General features: G+C 36.5%; 1 protein-coding gene across 1 annotated transcript in view; it reads right to left on the bottom strand.

The window, feature by feature from the left end:
• ZSWIM6 (zinc finger SWIM-type containing 6) overlaps nt 1-18,987 on the bottom strand; it is a 211,800-nt gene that overhangs the window by 73,981 nt on the left and 118,832 nt on the right. Inside the window, exon 2 of the mRNA XM_063086876.1 lies at nt 11,186-11,542. Coding sequence (XP_062942946.1) covers nt 11,186-11,542 — 357 coding nt within the window. The remainder of the gene's footprint in view (nt 1-11,185; nt 11,543-18,987) is intronic.

Below are 18,987 nucleotides of genomic sequence, written 5' to 3'. Positions count from 1 at the left end.
CTCAACACAGTAAAAGCAATTTACAATAAACTAATCGCCAATATCATCCTGAATGGGGAAAGCTTTCTTTTCTTTTAAGAACAGGAACAAGACAAGGATGCACATTCTCACCTCTCCTATTTTACATAGTACTGGAAGTACCAGCCAGAGCAATCAGGCAAGAAAAAGAAATAAAGGGCATCCAGATTGGAAAGGACAAAGTCATACTGTCCCTGTTTGCAGATGACATGTTTACAGAAAAACGTATAGTCTCTACCAAAAACCTCTTAGAGCTAATTAACAATTTCAGTAACACTGCAGGATACAAATGAATGCCCCAAAATCAGTAGCATTTTTATACTCCAGTAACAAACTAGCAGAAAAAGAAATCAAGAAAGCAAGCCCATTTATAATAGTTGCCAAAAAAATAAAATACCTAGGAATCAATTTAACCAAGGAGATGAAAGATCTCTACAATGAGAACTACAAAACACTACCTGAAAGAAATTAAAGAGAACACAAAAAGGTGGAAAGATATACCATGCTCTTGGATGGGAAGAATTAACATAGTGAAAATGTCCATTCTACCCAAAGCAATCTACAGATTCAATGCAATCCCCATCAAAATACCAATGATATTCTTCACTGAAATAGAAAAAGCAATCCTAACATTCATATGGAACAATAAAAGAGCCCAAATAGCCAAAGCAATCCCAAGCAAAAAAAATAAAGCCAGAGACATAACACTATCCAACTTCAAATTATTACAAAGCTATTGTAACCAAAACAGCATGGTACTGCCATAAAACAGACACTCAGATCAATGGAACACAATAGAAAACCCAGGAATCAACCCCCATACTTACAGTCAACTGATCTTTGACAAAGGCAACAAGAACATACATTGGGGAAAAGACTGTTGGTGCTGTGAAAATTCGACATCATATGCAGAAGAAAGGAACTGGACATGTACCTCTCACCATATACGAAAACCAACTCAAAATGGATTAAAGACTTAAATATAAGACCCGAAACCATAAAATTACTGAAGGAAAACATAGGGGAAACACTCCAGGAAGTAGACTAGACAAAAACTTTATGAATAAGACCCCAAAAGCACAAGCAACAGAAGAAAAAATAAACAAATGGGTTTATATCAAATTAAAAAGCTTCTGCAGAGCAAAGGAAACAATCAACAGAGCAGAAAGACAATCTACAGAATAGGAGAAAATATTTGCAAACTATACATCCGACAAGGGATTAATATCCAGAATATATATAAAGAACTCAAACAACTATACAGTAAGAAAACAAATAATCCAATTTAAAAAATGGGCAAAGAGCATGAATAGCCATTTTTCAAAGGAAGACATACAAATGGCTAACAGGTACATGAAAAAATGCTCAGCATCACTAGTCAACAGAGAAATGCAAATCAAAAACACACTGAGACATCATCACACGCCAGTTAGACTGGCCATTATTAAAAAGACCAAGAACAAGAAATGCTAGTGAGGATGCAGAGAAAGGGGAACCATTCCATACTGTTGGTGGGACTGTAAATTAGCACAGTCATTATGGAAAACAGTATGGTGGATTCCTCAAACAACTACAGATAGAACAACCATATTATCCAGCAATCTTTCTACTGGGTATATATCCAAAGGAACGGAAATCATCATGTTGAAGGGATACCTGCACTCCCATGTTCATACAGCTCTATTTACAATAGCCAAAATATGGAACCAACATAAGTGTCCATCGATGGATGGCTGGATAAGGAAAATGTGGTATATATACACAATGGAATACTACTTAGCCATAAAAAAAGAATGACATTCTGTCATATGCAGCAACATGGATGAGTCTGTAGAAAATTAAGTGAAATAAGCCAGACAAGAAAAGGGAAATACCACATGTTCTCACTCATAACTGGGAGGGGGAAAGGAAGAAAGGAAGAAAGGAAGAGGAAAGGAAAGGGAAAGGGAAAGGGAAAGGGAAAGGGAAAGGGAAAGGGAAAGGGAAAGGGAAAGGGAAAGGGAAAGGGAGGGAGGGAGGGAGGGAGGGAGGGAGGGAGGGAGGGAGGGAGGGAGGAAGGAAGGAAGGAAGGAAGGAAGGAAGGAAGGAAGGAAGGAAGGAAGGAAGGAAGGAAGGAAGGAAGGAAGGAAGGAACCACAACAATACGGTGAACTTTCAGAAGGAGAGAACAAACCTAAGGATACTAAAGATGAGGAGGAGGGAGGGAGGAGGTTTGGGGAGTGATAGGTCAGGTAAAGGACTTAAAGAAAAATGATATGTAACAAGAATTTGTTGATAATAAAACTAAAAAATTAAAAAATACGTGGTCCATGAAAATGTTCTATCATGTTTTTTACCCTTATTTATATTTACAATTGTAAATGCTAAATAATATTTACAACTATGCAGTTAATCTTTGTGGGCATTTTATTACTGAAGCTTAATTCTTCAAACTTCCAAGCCCTCAGGGAAAGTAAAATTATATGTTCATAAAAAAGTAAAACAGCTTAACTGTCTCTCATTCCCAGACAGAGATGTGTGAGTCTGATTTTACCCTCCTACCTTGGTAATGTAACACCACAGAAGGAGAGTAAAGGCGAATTCATGGACATGAAGAACCACCATCTAAGTCTTTGGCTTTGCATGTCTACTGCTTGATTTGGTTCTGATTTAGTTTTGATTTATCCCAACATTAAAACTCCCCAAAATTAAGAGCATCTGAAAGTTCCTGAGGCATACTGTGAAAAATAGATGCCTAGGCACCATTTCAGACCTATTGAACCAGGATCTTTAACGGGGATAAAAATGGGGGGAGGAAGGGGAGGGAAGGATTCTTTATTTGGAGAGAATGCTAAGCGTGATGGCACATTCTGGATCTTAATAATGAAAAGTATTCAAGTTCCTGAGGCATCAGACAGACACCTCTCCAGTGTATTGAATGAAGCATACTTGACACACTGAATGAGATATCTGTCTCACACCATGGAAACAATCACCTGTAAGCATTAGACAACACCTAATCATCCTGCAAATTTTAGACTGAACTATGAAGACACATTCACAACTGGCTTATGCTATGTTTGGTACATGGATATGCCCATAGTTTTGGTTTCTTTTCGTATTCTGCTGGAAAACAAATTCCAAACAAGAAGGAATGAAAACACTTCAGCCTACTTAGTTAACACCTTCATCTTAACTGTGACCTAACTGCTTCAGTAACAATGTTGTCTGAATAATGCTTTATATTTATGTAGTAGTATCCTTTCTGTTAAAATTAAATTGTCAAATTCAGTCTATTCAGACAGCAAATGTCTACACTACACTGTCTACCTATAGAAGAACGTCATCTCTTAACAGTGTTAGTGCCTGTTGTTAAAGCTTCGAAACATCAAGTCTGTGGCTTACAAAGGCATCGGTACAACTGGCTTACAAGCTGAAGGCAAAATCTTGAAGTCAACCATTGGTATTAAGAGGGAAAAGGCAAGACAGAAAACTAGTGATTCAGACTCAAAAAAAACTCTTTAGAGCAGGGAGGGAAAAAACTACTAAGACCACTGAAAAATAATGTGCACTGAATAAACACATCCTTTAGAAAAGATTTAAATTTTATCCTTCATTAAATTCTCATTTCAATGTGATGACTGACTAATGCCTTCACTTCAATGTACAATTTCACTGTAGTTAGAACAGCCAGATCTTTCATCAACTTCTATCCTCAATGGTCCGTCCGTGTAATTCTACTGCCATGATACAGTATGGAGTCCTCTCCAGGAGGTGTTAGAGGACAACCTGCTTTCTGTATTGTGGGGGATAATAACTGAGGTAAAACCCTGGCATACACCAGGTTCCACTCCCCCAACAAACCACCTTCCTTCGAGCTAAATGCAAAGGAAGTAAATAAGCAGCACTGACATCAGCATATATCTCAGGGAACTCAAACAGACCAGTCAGGGTTTATGGCCCCTCCCCTCTACTATTTTTCTCTCTTCTAACCTTATCACTCATCTCTTATTATCATTTAATTTACTTCAGGAGTTCAATAGTATACTTATTCATGTATAGAAATAATCATGTATTTTATATGAATAAAAAACAATAAAGTATTTGTACATTCTCCAAAACTCATTAAAAAATGCAGAGTATAAACAGTGTAAAAGTCATTTTCCATTATTCATCTAATAAATTGGTACACGAATATAAATAATTAAATGCAAAGTTCTCAGAAAGTCTTATTTTTAAATCATCTAACTCTTCAGATTTATTAAAAGAGATCTACTATTGTTTGCAACCTTTAATAATGGCTTGCTTAGATTATTTTAAAAGTCTTTTTAAAAAACTGGTTCACAAATATTTTCCTCAACTGTTTACCACTGCTCTTGAAGACTCATGTCAACTGCCACATCACAATGATGGTGTTAATAGCAACTCGTATTTACTCCTTTAACCCTCCTGATCTTGTGATATAAGCACTCTGATTGCCCACATTTTACAAATAAGAAAACTGAGGCCTGAAGCACTTCAGATACTTGCCACTGGTAACAAAGCTGGAAAGCAAAGGAGGCTGTATTCTAATTTAGGCTATCTAACTTCAAAGCAGGAACTTTTAAACACTGAATAGTCTTATAGTGGGAGGTATGAGAAACCCATTTGTGGGGGAAACAGGAATAATAAGCTCATCTAGCTAACATGGACAGATTCAGAGGTCAGTTTAAGGAGGGAGAGATGGGCGAGGAAACTGATCGTAGATGGTAGTAATCCTTTGTTAATTATGAGGGCTGGGGTAGTGTCAGATATGACTAAAGGGTGTGATGGAAGGCAAGATTTGGAGATGAAAAGAGAGAGAGAATCAAGGGTATTGGGCTAAAAGTAACATGGCTGTCTCTGCATTACCCTAGCAAATGCCTCATGGGCTAGAGATCCATGGTTCCTCCAAATTAAGAGACATAAGTTCTAATAATACCTCTTTTACTAAAGTAAAATGTAAAAACCTTCCGTGTGAAGGAAAAAAAGTAATATCACGTGTACATGATCATAGATTCCATTAATACTTTTTGAAAATATATTTAAACCATATTATGAAAACGTCAAGTTTTAGTTATAACCTTAAGGGTAAAATTGGTAATTTTCAGAAGGAAATCTGCAGTAACTACAAAATTCAAAATACATATATCATTTGTTCTGGCATTTCTACTACTAAAACTCTACTATTCAAAAATACTTGCACAAATTCACACACACAAAGGATGGCCACAGCAGCATTGCATATAGTAGGGAAAAAATGGAAACAACCTCCTCAAGGTCATTCAGTAGGTTAATAGTGAAATATATCCATACTATGGAATACTACATAACATTTAAAACAGTAAGAGACCTATTTGTACTAACATAATAAGATAATCATGATACACTGAGAGAAAAAAGCAACCTGCAGAAAAATATTTTTAAAATTGTATATATTTTAAAATTACATATGCATGCATATGCACCTTTCTGTGCATGTTTGTGAAAAATAATGTCTCAAAGAATATAACCCCTGCTGTCAACAGTGGTTGCCTTAGGATAATAAGGGTGCTGTTAGAGACTAAGGGAGCTGTTGGGAGTGAGGAGCCAACAGGGACTTGCCATTTTATCTTCATATACTTCTATAATACTATAATTTTTTCCAAAATGTGCTTTTATTTTTTAAATTTTCTTTAAGTTTTTCCCTACTGCATTTTAAAACAACTTTAATTATCTTCTATAAAAGGTACCTACTAATTATATTGACTACCAGCAGATCATACCTTTGTTTCACCAACTGTCAACACGAGAATGCTCTTCAATAGAAAGGATATGTTAGTAATAATCAAATTATCTCCCTAGCATACTTGCAAAACCTGGTTGCTAATGAAAGCCCAATTACAATGAACACAACCATTCATAGGGAAATAAAAGTGAGAGAGATGTGACGTCCATCAGATGACTCCAACTGTTACTCACTGGTAGATTTGGAACCTGTACATGTACATGTCCTTAAAGAATAAATCTCCAAGTTCCTACTAAGAACAAAACAGAATGAAAAATGACAGTGCTACATTTGGTTCAACAAATATGAGCGCTTATGACATCTTAAGCATAGTGCTTTGTTTGGGAAGCTACCAAGACACACAGGTCATAGAGTTTCAGTCCTGATGAAGCTTAGAATCAAATGAAAATTTAGAGCTATGCAGTGAAGATGGGACTGCTGAATAGATTTGCTGGTTTGCTTGCTAATACCTGGGAGAGCTTGAACAGACCAACATATTAGATGGCTGGAACACAGAGGCATTTGGAGGCTGAGTTAAGCAGGACAGGCAGGCATGAATGGAATTCATGGTCTTGCTTTTGTAAGAACCCTGCTCAAACAAAATGAAATGGAAGAACGACATACACATGCACACCCTTGCAGTATGGATCTTAGGTGCCACCTATGTCTTTGTAGATATACCATCGCCAAAGACACAGAGTTAAGAGTTGAAAGAGATCGTACATGTCATATGCCAACCCTTATCTGACATGTGAATAAGTACCCTTCTGCATGTGGCTGACTGAGATGGTATCTCTGCGCACATTGGCAGGGAAGTGAGAGAGGACTCTAGCCTACTTTTGGGATTGGCCCAGACCCTGGGAGTGAAAGGGTTACTGAAATGACACACACGCACACGCACACACGTGTACATGCCCCCGCTCCCCCTTTTCCTCTATTCCAGGTCAGGTCCAGTGCCAGTTTCCCCTCAGTCTATCCCTCTTTGTTGCAGTCTTCCCAGTACAGGCTAGCCCACAGTGAAGTCAGGAAAAGAAAAAGCATGAGAGGAAATAGGTGTCAGAAAGTCAGGGGAAGGCAAGCTGACTTCCAACTCTAATATTACCAATCCCTCAACTGGTTTCTGTTCTCTTCTTCTTAACTATGAGTACTTGTAGTAGATAGCCCAACAAGAGTTGAGTTCAGTTATCTTTTTTATTTTTATTATACATGTATATATCATATCATTAAAATTCTTCTAACACTATTAGAAAAGATTATGAGCATTTTAAGTAACAGAAAAAATGAGTCCCACTCAAGGTCACAAAGGTAATGTATAGCAGAGACAACACTGGACTCTAGGCCTCCAAATTTCAACGTTCTGTCTGTATACCACAATTTACCAATCTACAATATGTCTCCTTTAATTGGAAGCATAAAGGATCAGAAAAGGCCAAGTTGAATTAACTAAGAGAGTGGGTTAGTACTCAGAAATCAATAAATCTCTACATAAGTACTTAGCAAAGACACCAGCTTCTTTTTTAAGAATACAGATGCTAGAAAGTTTAATTAGGATATAAAACCAAGAACAAGCAATTTTGCTTAAAAAACACAACTACAACCAGCAATCTCCTTGGGGGGCCATTAGCATTAAGTATCTTTTAGCCACTTCTAGCATACGGTGGTTAATTTTATAATCTAATTAAAATTATGTGTGAAATTTTATGAAAGCACAATGAAACATAAAGAGGTCTACTGACAAGTCTATATGCTGAGAACCTTCACTGAATCTGTGACCTTGGGTAAGTCACTAACCCATTCTCCTTCATACCTTCATCTACAAACTACTGCAATTATAAATTTACAATATTTAGCTTGCAAGAGAATTATGAGGAACACAGTGTGCATGAAATAGACTTGAAAAACTTTTAATTCCTCAGGATAAAATTCTTTAAAAATAAAATATTTCAGGGCCGACCCCATGGCGCACTCGGGAGAGTGCGGCGCTGGGAGTGCAGCGGCGCTCCCGCCGCCGGTTTGGATCCTATATAGGGATGGCTGGTGCGCTCACTGGCTGAGCGCGATGCGGACGACACCAAGCCAAGGGTTGCGATCCCCTTACCGGTCACAAAAAAAAAGACCAAAAAAAAAAAAAAATTAAATTAAATAAGATAAAATAAAATATTTCAAAATATTAAAGAAAAGCAACTAACAAAACTTTAAGAAGCATTAGGATAAGTTCATAAGGAAAAGGGGAAAAACCCACTGTTAACATATTTTGTATTTACTTATAAATTATACTATGTATTTCTTCCAAAAAGGATTTGGATAAGCTAAACCTCATCTTTATGATACTAAAATAACCAAGCCTCGATCCTTTCTTAACCCTATTTATTTAGCAAGCTAAAAGTGATGCTTTTCCTTAGAGGAAAATTAAATCCTCCCAATGTTCTTGTTCAAGTATTTTTCTCAAAGGAAAAATAAACTCATAAAATCATATGAAAAAGTACTGCTTTAAAAACATATTAAACAAAAAGAATGCTTTATATACAAATACTTGGGAACAGGTGGGACCATGTAGTCAAATTTAACTGCAAAACATTTTTAATCCCACTCCCTACTAAGTCATTAATCTAACAGTTAAAATAAGACCCTCCAGGGAGCAGATTTCCCATTTCATCACTTAAGGTCATGGCCTGCTTCCTACCTCTCTTCTTTTTTACCACTTGTCACAGTAGAACGGAAGGCAGGAAGGCAGCTCATGTAATTGGCCCATTTCCAGGCTAGGAGCAAATCTGATGATAAATTAAGTGGAGAGAAAGCTGGCGGGATAAACTGCTCAAGTTCACTGCTCTGGTTAAAGCTGTTCTCATACAGGAGTTATTTGAAAATCACATTGAGTCTAAAAAAGCTAACTTGCATTCTGTCCTTGATATTTCCTTAGCTATCATACCCTTCTAATTATAGAAACTCTTAAAGAAATACATCATGTGAACACATTCTCATACCCAAATTTAGTTTACATTGTTTCATTAGTCCTACTATTTCAACATAGAAATGGATTAAAAAATCTTTTAGAAAACAAACTCTGGGGGCTGCTATCCTTCAAAACAAGCACCGCAAATGCAGAACAAGCAACTGATTATTGATGTGGACCTTTGGTTAAACTAAAACTAAGAGAACAAAGTGGCCCTAATGGATTATATTAACTTTTTTAAAAAGGAGTAAAAAAGAAAAAAGAATACATAAAAGCTTGAAGAAATGGTATATCCTATTCTTCTGCCTCACTAAACAATTTAATAAAATGCCACAGACAGGCTCCTGAGAAATCCCTGGGATGAGATTTAGCTGGCCTGAATTTTCACAAGACAGCAAGATTTGAGACAGATGATATCACAGAGCAGAAGCCTACTTGAGAAGTCCTTGGATACATGTGCTTTTGGTAGGTTGAAGGTACTTCTTTGGCAGAGTTGTCTACACTCCTGTTATTTAACATTGGCAGACTCTACCACACAAAATGCTTTACACTCCTTATGATAGCTGCTTTAATAAAGCTGACCCTGATATGGGGAGCACGAGATGATCCCCTGACATAAAAACCATGTTAAAAGTATCTGACAGCACCAGGAGACATGCAAAAGAATGTTCACAACAGCTCTATTCAAAACAAGGCCCATCAACAGTGGAATGGACAAATAAATAGTGGTATTCTCATACCTGGGATACTCTCTAGAGCTGTGCTATTCAACATAGTAGCCACTCACCACATGTGGCAACTGAGCACTTGCAGTGTGGCTACAGTATGTGTGAGATGTGCTATAAGTTTGTACAGATACCAGACATCAGACTTAACATGAAAAAAAAGTAAAATATATCAATATTTTTATTGAATCAATATTTGTGAATATTGTGATATTTATTAATATGAATATGTTGAATCAATATCTGGATATATTGAGCTAAAGAAAACATACTGTTAAAATTAATTTTACTTATTTCTTTTTACTTTTTTAAAAGTGGCTATTAGAATATTTTAAATTATACATGTGGCTTACATTGTATCTCTATTGGAGAGTGCTGTTCCAGATCAATGAAAATGAATTAACTACAGGAACATGAAACAATATGGGTAAATCTTACAGACATAGATTTTGAGTGAAAGAAGTCAAATATATGAAAATTATACTGTACGATTCCATTTACATAAAGTTTAAAAACAGATAAAACTAAACTAGTGTTTAATGATGTCAAAAACAACAAAAAAAACACAAACCTCCAAGGAAATGATTACTGTGAAAATTAGGCAGTGGTTACCAAGGGAAAGACAAAGGAGCTTATGACAGTGAGGGGACAGTGGAGCCCTCTCAAGTGCTGAGAACCATCTATTTCTTGGCCTTTTTGGTGATTTGCTTTATTTGTTAATCTGCACTTTTCTAAAAAATATTTTATGCACTTTTCTAAAAAATAATCTCACACTGCTTAAAGTTTTCTAAAAAATAATCTCACACTGCTTGCTTTAAACATTTTTCTTTGCTATATCAAGTAATGACTATGAAGAAAACCTAGAAGAGTAGGGTTGAGTGATTCTCCTACATCTCAAATCAATGTAACTAAAAAAACCTAACAATGTTAGGTCCCTGAGCTGCTTAGTCAAGACTTCATTACTTTCTTCAATATATTTTTAAATATTTAAAAAAGTAAGTCTAAATATTTTAAAAGCAAAAGCAACCTATATTGACAATACTACTTATCCCATATTAATGTACTATATGAAATAAGTGGTGAGTATATTTCTAAAAATTAGCACATATATTCTTGTGAGTTGATATATTTGCAATGCACAAAATAAATACTTGATAAATATGTTTACAAATAAATGAGATAACATTTTCAATGTATGGAAGATTTAAAAGAAACCCTTTTTGTGATTTTTTTTATACAAAATATTCATATCCCAAACTCTCTCTAAACCAGGTGTAATATTTTTCTTAAAATAATTCATTTACATAATATGAGGCATCCTATCAGGAACTTTCTTACATTGGAAAATAAATTTTAAAAGTAAAAGAAAAAAATCCTAAATATGCACAAATCAGTTTACTGACACTGGTGAATTTAATGACATTAAGTATTTTGCATAACTAATATCTGGTATTTGGTGAAATGTTACTAAATGTAAAAAGGAAGTTATAAGAACCAAACTTTAACATGAGAGGTTTTTCTGAGCATAAAAGGCTTCCCATCTAGCGTGAAACACTTCAAAAGAAATGTTTTAGGATTCAAAACTAAATTCAAAAATCTCTTTCAACTACTATAAGCAATGCTGATGACCTATTTCACATTTAATTCATTTTATGTAAAAGAATTGAATTTATAAACAAAAAAGTGTCCAAAGAAGAAACTTATGAAATCAGTGTCTATACTCACCATGAACTTGGTTGATTTCTGAATTTTGGGAAAGAATTTCATCTGCTAATTTTTGAGCAGTTGGCAACACTTCTGTGTGGTGCACTGTGATCAAATACTGTACAAACTTTTGTAGTTGGTCTCTATTCATTTGAAAGAGAGTCTCTGAAATGGGAAGATGCAGTTTGACCTGATCTGGCTTGCGGATGCGGTATAAAGACAGTGCCACAACATGGGCACAATAAAATATGTCCTTGTTTCCACAGCTGCAGGTCACTGAGGTAATCTTGCAACGGTCAAAGCTGATGGCCACGTTGCAAACAGTTTCTGGCTCCGATTGTATTGCAGGTTCTGTTACTGTGCCGCTCAAGTGGAAACCTGTGTAAAAGAAAGGGAGAGTTTAGCTTCTACTATGAAATGTTCTAACTCTTTGAAATGTGAGGTACTTGACAGTAGTAAGAAAAAAACTGACATCTTTTATCTTCAAGTAAAAGCACTCAGGCCACTAACAACCACCACCATACCTTACAGGAAAAAAAAAATGGTATTCAACAGACATGGTGAAGTACTTTACCCAGCCACATGAAAACACTTATTGCAGTACACCACCACCATACCCATAGAAAGTTGTTAGATCATAGCACTAATAAGCCATCATTACTCTACTCTGAATTTGCAATATACAAGACAAAAATCCCCTAGGATTAGTAGGATCGGTGGTTTTCTTTTCCTTTTTGCAAATATAGTCAGCTAGCTCAGCTTTCTTCTCAAAAAAAAAAAACCAAAACAAAACAAAAGCAAAGAAACAAACAAACAAAAAACCTCCCCCTTCCCTCCACTTTTATTCCAGGCAGCCACCAGCCTGCTCCAACATACACTGCAACTCTGGAGGAGTTCCTTTCACAAACCTTGACTAGAGAAATTTTTTAATTTACTAATCCTTTCTGTAGCATGCATAACATATACCCCAATACTATAATGTCTATGAGCAATAACTGTTGGTTTAACTGCCAAGCCCACCAAATCTCATACACACCATAGTCTAACTCATAATAATTATTTTCTTCCATATCAAACAGAGGAAAGCTGGTACAGACGCCAGGTTGTTAAACACACGCACAACACACACTCACACATGGGATACAAAATCACCAAAGTGGGAAAGGGCCTTAGAGGCCTTGTACCTTAAACTTAGAACCACACAGGAATCCTCCACAAGCTCCAACAGTGATAGTCATTGCCTATAATGGTCCAGAGATCAGATGCTCACCCCGCCTGGGCAGCCATTTCCCTTTGGACAGCTCTAGCTATAGCTCACAGCCAAGTGAAAACTGCCTCCCCCACCAATGCCCACCAATCAGTCCTGGCCTGCTTGGCAAGAAGACAAATCCTCCACACTCCTATTCCCTAAATGCACAGGAAGATTACCCTGCAAGTGGGGGTGGGGGAGGGGAATCATCCATTGGGTTCCACCTCTCTCTCTGAAAGCCATATTCACTAGCCAGGGATAAGACTGAAGGCAATAAGAAGGGGATCCCTTTGGAAACCTCCAGGACTAAGATTTACCTTAGGATTGAAGGTGTTTGACAGAAACCTGAATGCTATACAATAAAGCTTGTGGCTGTCTCTCAGTCTTCTACTATCTATGCTACTTTAATAAAATTCACTGAGCTGGCCACCGCTTCTCCGAGTTGACTTCCACTCACAAAGAGAAGCATCTTTACCATTTGAGGACTCTGGGAGGGGTGTTGCACATGCAATTGCAGAGATGTGATTCGAAAGTGACAGCTAGATGATGCCAAGAGTTCACACATGGAACATCTAAACCTCACTTACTGTCTCCCCCATAGAGGCTACCCAGTCCAGAGTCAAAAGAAAAACTACTCACAAGAAATCTTTCAGAGTAATATAATTTCATCTTGATAATTCATATTCAGCAGCACTTAGCAGAAGGAGAAAAGTGTTGCAATAATTTCTACCAAATGAATCAATTAAAAAAGAACATTCCCTAAAAACAAGTTACTACTATTGCTTCACAGTAAGGAATTTTGAGAATTGTCATATGTTATCCTTCGGTTTTCTTCTACAAATATTATTCCTGTTTCAGAATGGGTATTCCAGTACCCTTTATCTCTTTTAAGCAAGAAATTTTTCTGAGAAACCACAATTAAAGAAAGAATACAGAGTAAATAAATGTTTTAAAATTTTTTTAATGGCTATTTTCCCATGAGGAAAGCCAAAGTCTTTGTCTCTTCACAAAAGTGATATTGGAGAACTCTTCTAATCACAGGCAAAGCCAAGACAATTGAGGATCCAAAAGAGTTAGATTAGTTAGTATTTAAAGAGTCTACAAGGAGATAACATAATAGGTGCTTCAAGAGAGTCTGATTTAACTATTAGAGAAGAGACCCTTAGGAAAACTGATGAAACCCTCAAATAGTTTTTGCAAAAATGATCTTCTTTAGTCGGGTGAGTTGTATAGTACAGGTCAGAAAGAAGTATATTTAATCTTAATATACAATCATGCCGAGGGGAAAAAATCCCACAAATTATGCAATTTTGTTACATTAAACATTTACTATTGTAAAGTTTTTTAAAAAGCAAACTATAAAATATTGTGACCTCCAAAACAATTTAATCTAAGAGATACGTAAGGGAACAAATAGACACATATGTCTCATAGAGTAACACTTCATCAGTCTTAAATCATCAAAGATTAAGGTATTTCATAAATGTTCATTTTCCAAGTAACTCTAGATTTTCTTTCAAGTACCCAAACCTTTAAAGATTCCAATCATTTTTGACAGAAAAATTTCTGTTATTAAGTTCTACCCTGCCAACCTAATCAGCTGATCATTTAGGATATTAGCGAGTGGGAAAGTATTCCATACAACAGATAACTGCAGGTGGCAGTATTTTTAAAGTGGGCTTTTTTTGTTGCTTTTCTCTACCACCACCTATCACGATGACTCCTCTTCTACACTGCTAGCCTTTTTTATATAAAATTTCTTTGCCCTCAGGTCAGCTGCACCTCAAATTTGACTAGCTTTGTGGCAGCTATTTAATACCCAGAAGTCTATTTGGTTTGGGGGGAGAGGGTTTCCTCTTACCTTTTAGGTGGTGGTGCTAGAGGTGAGAGACTTTATCTTGAATACAGGAAAATGACATACACACATATAAAGGACAGCTGACATTTATTTTTTAAGACTATGCAATACTGAGTCAGTATGTAAGAAGTCCACCAAGCTTTATGGCCTTACTTCAGGATTGTAGAGTGGTATATTTTGACCTAATTTGAGAAATGTTCTTTGAAACTCCACCAACTCACTCTCTGTAGGTCCTAAATCATATCAGAGCACCCACAGAAGAAGCAAGGAGAGTATTACTCCCTCAACAATCCCTAGAGGGCTATATAACATCGTCCCCCCACCCCCACCCCTACCCCCATCCCCTAGCTGATTTTATCTCTTAGGTACTGGGTGACCTAGAAACAAAACAATGTTCCTGAGAATGAATGTTGCCTTTCTGGAGTTCTCACAAATCATTATGATCAGCTGTGTGAGGGACTGCATGCAGACTCTCCCCCTGGGATAGTTAAGCTGCTTTTATATAACAGTAGTAAGACACAAAAAGGCGCAATCCTGCACTCTACAGTAAAACATGGATAAATGTACTGTTTTATTTTCAAAGAACTGAAACTGAAGAAATTATATAAAGTTTTTCTTAAAAACATGTATTTATTTGACTTGACAAAATATAATCTGTGAAATAGTTACTTCCATAAGAGCAAACCTCACAGGACAGTCAAACTGTTTTATCATCATGTCCTCACAGAGCCCAATGAAACATTAGTATCTATCTTCTCAATCTGCAGCAACTGAAGAAAAACAAAGCACAACCAAGGCACAGAATTGTAAAGGACTTGAGAATAGAGAGACTATTTAGTTCAGATCAGGTTCTGAACATAAACGCTATGTGCCTTGGACATGTTATTTAACCTCTCTGAGTCTCAGGTGCTTTAATTCCTATGCAAAATGTAGCTAGACATACATCCTAGCCTCCAATCTCCATTTGGGAATTAAAATGAAATAACATATGTAAAGCACGTGGCACACAGTAAAAGTGCTCATTAAATTTTATTTCCCTTTCCTTCCATTCCCAGCTGTAGAAACAGGGGAGGGGTGACAGACACAATACCTTCATCCATAACACTTTCTTTTTCTAAGCTACTGGAATCTTGGCAGTGGTAGGATGCGAGGAACATTCTAACCCGTGGCTTGGAAAACAAAACGGATCACTGAGAACATTTGAGGTGAGTAGAACGGCACTAGAAGGATCATTGCTTTTGAGGGCAAACCTGAAAAACTTAAGTCATTTTATACCTTTGCTCAACCTAGCTCTCTTTCCCCATTTTTCTATTAAGTTCTGCCAACTCACCAGTAGTTAATTTTGTGAATTTTAGTTTCATACACACAAGAAAATATGAGGAGAGAGATTTCTTCTAGTAACCATTTATAGTTCTAAAGTGTTATAATGTAATGACTCTCAAAGCATGGTCCTTGGACTCCCGGACTCCCACAGGTCCCCAAGTTCCCTTTCAGGAGGTCTACAAGATCAAAATTTTTTCAAAATTATACCTAGACATTATCGACCTTTCAAGATCTTTCTCATGAGTGTACATTTGGTTTTCCAGGGGCTACACAATGTGTGATATTGTAATAGACTGAACACAGGCAGATAGGAAAATGCAGCTCTCTTTTATTAAGACAGACATTGAAGAGATCTGGAAAAGGTCTGGAAAAATTTAAAACAATGTCACTCTTTTCACTAAAATATTTTTGTTTGGGGGACTATAGTTATTTTTTCATACAGTTATTTACGTAATAAACATGAGTTTATTAGTTATTTAATGAATATATTTTAAAACTTTTTCTCAGTTTCAATTTCAAACAGTAAATATCAACAGATAATCCTCATAAGCAAAATCACTATGGGGTTCTCCATAATTAAGAGTGAGACTAGAAAGTTAAAGAACTGCTATTGAAAGGAACTGCCAAGACATGGAAAAAACAACTCCTCATTTCCAAATTGTCTTTGATGCGGCATCATTTGCAATCAAATCTTCTAGTAGGTCAATAGTTAATAAGACTCAGTAAAGAAACACTGACGTGGCAAATTTCCCATGAATACATATTCAAATCATTTGCATTAATTTCATATTAACAAAGATTAATTAAGGTTTCTAGAAAGCAAATATTTAATTCCTCATTGACATACCAAAATAAGTTTTTCTTGAAGACTTTTCATATCTAAGGTTAAATTTTAGTTGCACTTTAAAGGGGACAAGGAGACCCATGATATCATCAGATTGTTTAAAAACAAAGAATTTCTGAAGGTTAGCCATTTTGCACATATGTGTATATGTGGTCAGTTAACTAAAAAATGATTATAAACTCAAAGCATTAGAAAATTTCTAAGCTAAAATAAACTGGCAGACATGAAATAAACATGCACACTACTGCTTTCAAGGCACATTTTTTTCAGAAAAATATGTGCCCTGTCCATGAGACTCTCAAGTACCATACTCTTTTTTGAAAAAGAATTTAACAGAAGCACTGGTGTAGTACTTACACAAATATATCTTTCACCCTTTTCCTAAATAAAAAGAACCCCTGGGGAAATTAAAGGCAGAAACCAAGACGATGTAATGTTATGGCTGAAAGGGTGGCCAGGGTTGTGAGAGGTTTTTTTTGTATTTTAAAGTTACATCTAAAAATGCAAAAGTGTTAACATTTTACACTCTCATAATAATATATTCATTTGTGGCTAAACTACTACACTGGCTAAATGTAACTAATACTTGATTATGTGTCTTTGGTAAAATAGATGAGCTAATCATTGCCCCCCAAAAAACTTTTACCTTTCCTAACTCTGCAAACTATTGCACACAATCCACATTATAATGATCAATGTTAAAAACAAAAAGTTTTCATTCAAATCATGCACGTCTTCCAGATCAGCAGTACAGACGCTATAAAGGTGGTGTAAGATGAAGGCAATAAACTCAATTCAAAGACCAACTTGTCTAAAATATCATATACTTTCTTCAACTACATAATTTTCTCAAAAGGAAATCCCAAATGAAAGAGACTGCATCCTGTGAGCTGGCTAATTAAATCCTCTAGCCCTAATTTCTAATACTAAGCTTAAACAGCTTACAGAAAAACATCAGGAGATTTTGCTGGCAATCACTAATGAAGCAGTTTCCATCTTTTTGAAAAATTATTTTTTAAAGGAAAAGCTTTATTTTTGTCCACCTTAAAAAATGCCTGTTTGGAAGAGAATCACTCCTACACTTCATTAATGTTTGAAAAAAAGACAATGGCAAATTAATGCAAAAGCCAGACTGTAAACCACAGCACACCATATAAACAACATAAAAATTTACGGAGCATGCATTGGATGGGCCCAACCAAAAGTTCCCAGCAGCATTCTGCTTGGTATCACTTTTGTTTTTTCGTTAATGTAGATTCTTGCACCATTTCATACAAAGATCCATATAATCAGAATACCTGTGTTAGAAATGAGTGGCATTAGTTATTTTAAATTATTTTTGAAAATAAAATACTTACCCACTGTTTTGGCTACCTGCAATGGGCACCTAAAAGCAGCACTAGTTTAAAGGGAAGGTGTTGGATTTTTTTTTAAAAAAAAAAAAGGTCACATCGCTCTGTGACATCCCAAATCCTGAAACACATAAGGGCTCCCCACTGCCACCACCATTACCATCAAGTAATTTTCCAGGATGTATTTCTGTATTGTTAACATGCATATTTGAGGGAAACAATCATTGCTCAGCCTTAGATTCTAGGTGGGCAGCCAGGGAAGGAGTTGTGATAAGAAAATTAGGTAGTATTTGAGTTATTTCCACAACTGTAACTCCACAATTTGCTTAGGAATGTAAATTATTCATCCAGATCTTTCAAATTCAAGCTGCTCTCTCTGATGCCAACCTTTTCTAACACAAGTAAAGCAGCTCTAGCCTTCTGTCCGCTGTCTTAAAAGCGGGTACAGCCCGGCAGCCCTTCCTCTAGGGGATACATTGTCGCCTGCACAGCCCCCACTGCCCTCACAGTAGTTCAGTGCTTCTTCCTTTCCCTCCTCATTCTGGCCTCTCTCCTGGGTCCACAACTTCTGAAGGGCAGATGAAGATTATTAGAGCCCTTTGGTGCCCAAACACCAACTCTTAGCATCTCTGCACACCTTTGTCTTGCCTACCAAGGTCTGGGTCTAAATGAGGAGACGGAATCTCCTTTTCCCTGTTTATTTCCTGTTGTTCCTCACAGCAAAACAACCTTCGGAAATGGTTAGCTGTTTGCCTTAGAAGCAGTGGTAAAGGGGAAATACTGCAGACTAATTTTGTTTACCAGGACCAAGCGGTAAGGAGAAAAGTGTGCTCAGACCTGGAAAGGGAGAATGCAGGCCTTGGTAGCCAAATTCTTCCACACACATCCTGGAGCTCGGCCTGACCTCTTACCCCAATATAAGCTCCCATATTTTGACCCGAATCCATTCCTAATGCCTTACCCCATTTGCCCAGGCTCCGACCCACTTAATTCTCACAATCATCCTGCAAAGTAGGAATCATATTCTTTTACAGGTAAAGAAACAGGTTCTCTCAGAGAGGCAGTGGTGAAACAAACTAGATTAAGTAAGCTTCAGAAGGGCTGGAAAGAACATGGGGTTTCTACAATCCAAGTAATAAACTGGCACAAATAAAATCTTTCCACACCAACACATAAATGACTTAAAAGGATGAAGCA

The sequence above is a fragment of the Cynocephalus volans genome, chromosome 2, assembly GCF_027409185.1.
Source record: "Cynocephalus volans isolate mCynVol1 chromosome 2, mCynVol1.pri, whole genome shotgun sequence".
NCBI lineage: Eukaryota > Metazoa > Chordata > Mammalia > Dermoptera > Cynocephalidae > Cynocephalus > Cynocephalus volans.
This window is presented reverse-complemented; position numbering and strand designations above follow the sequence as displayed.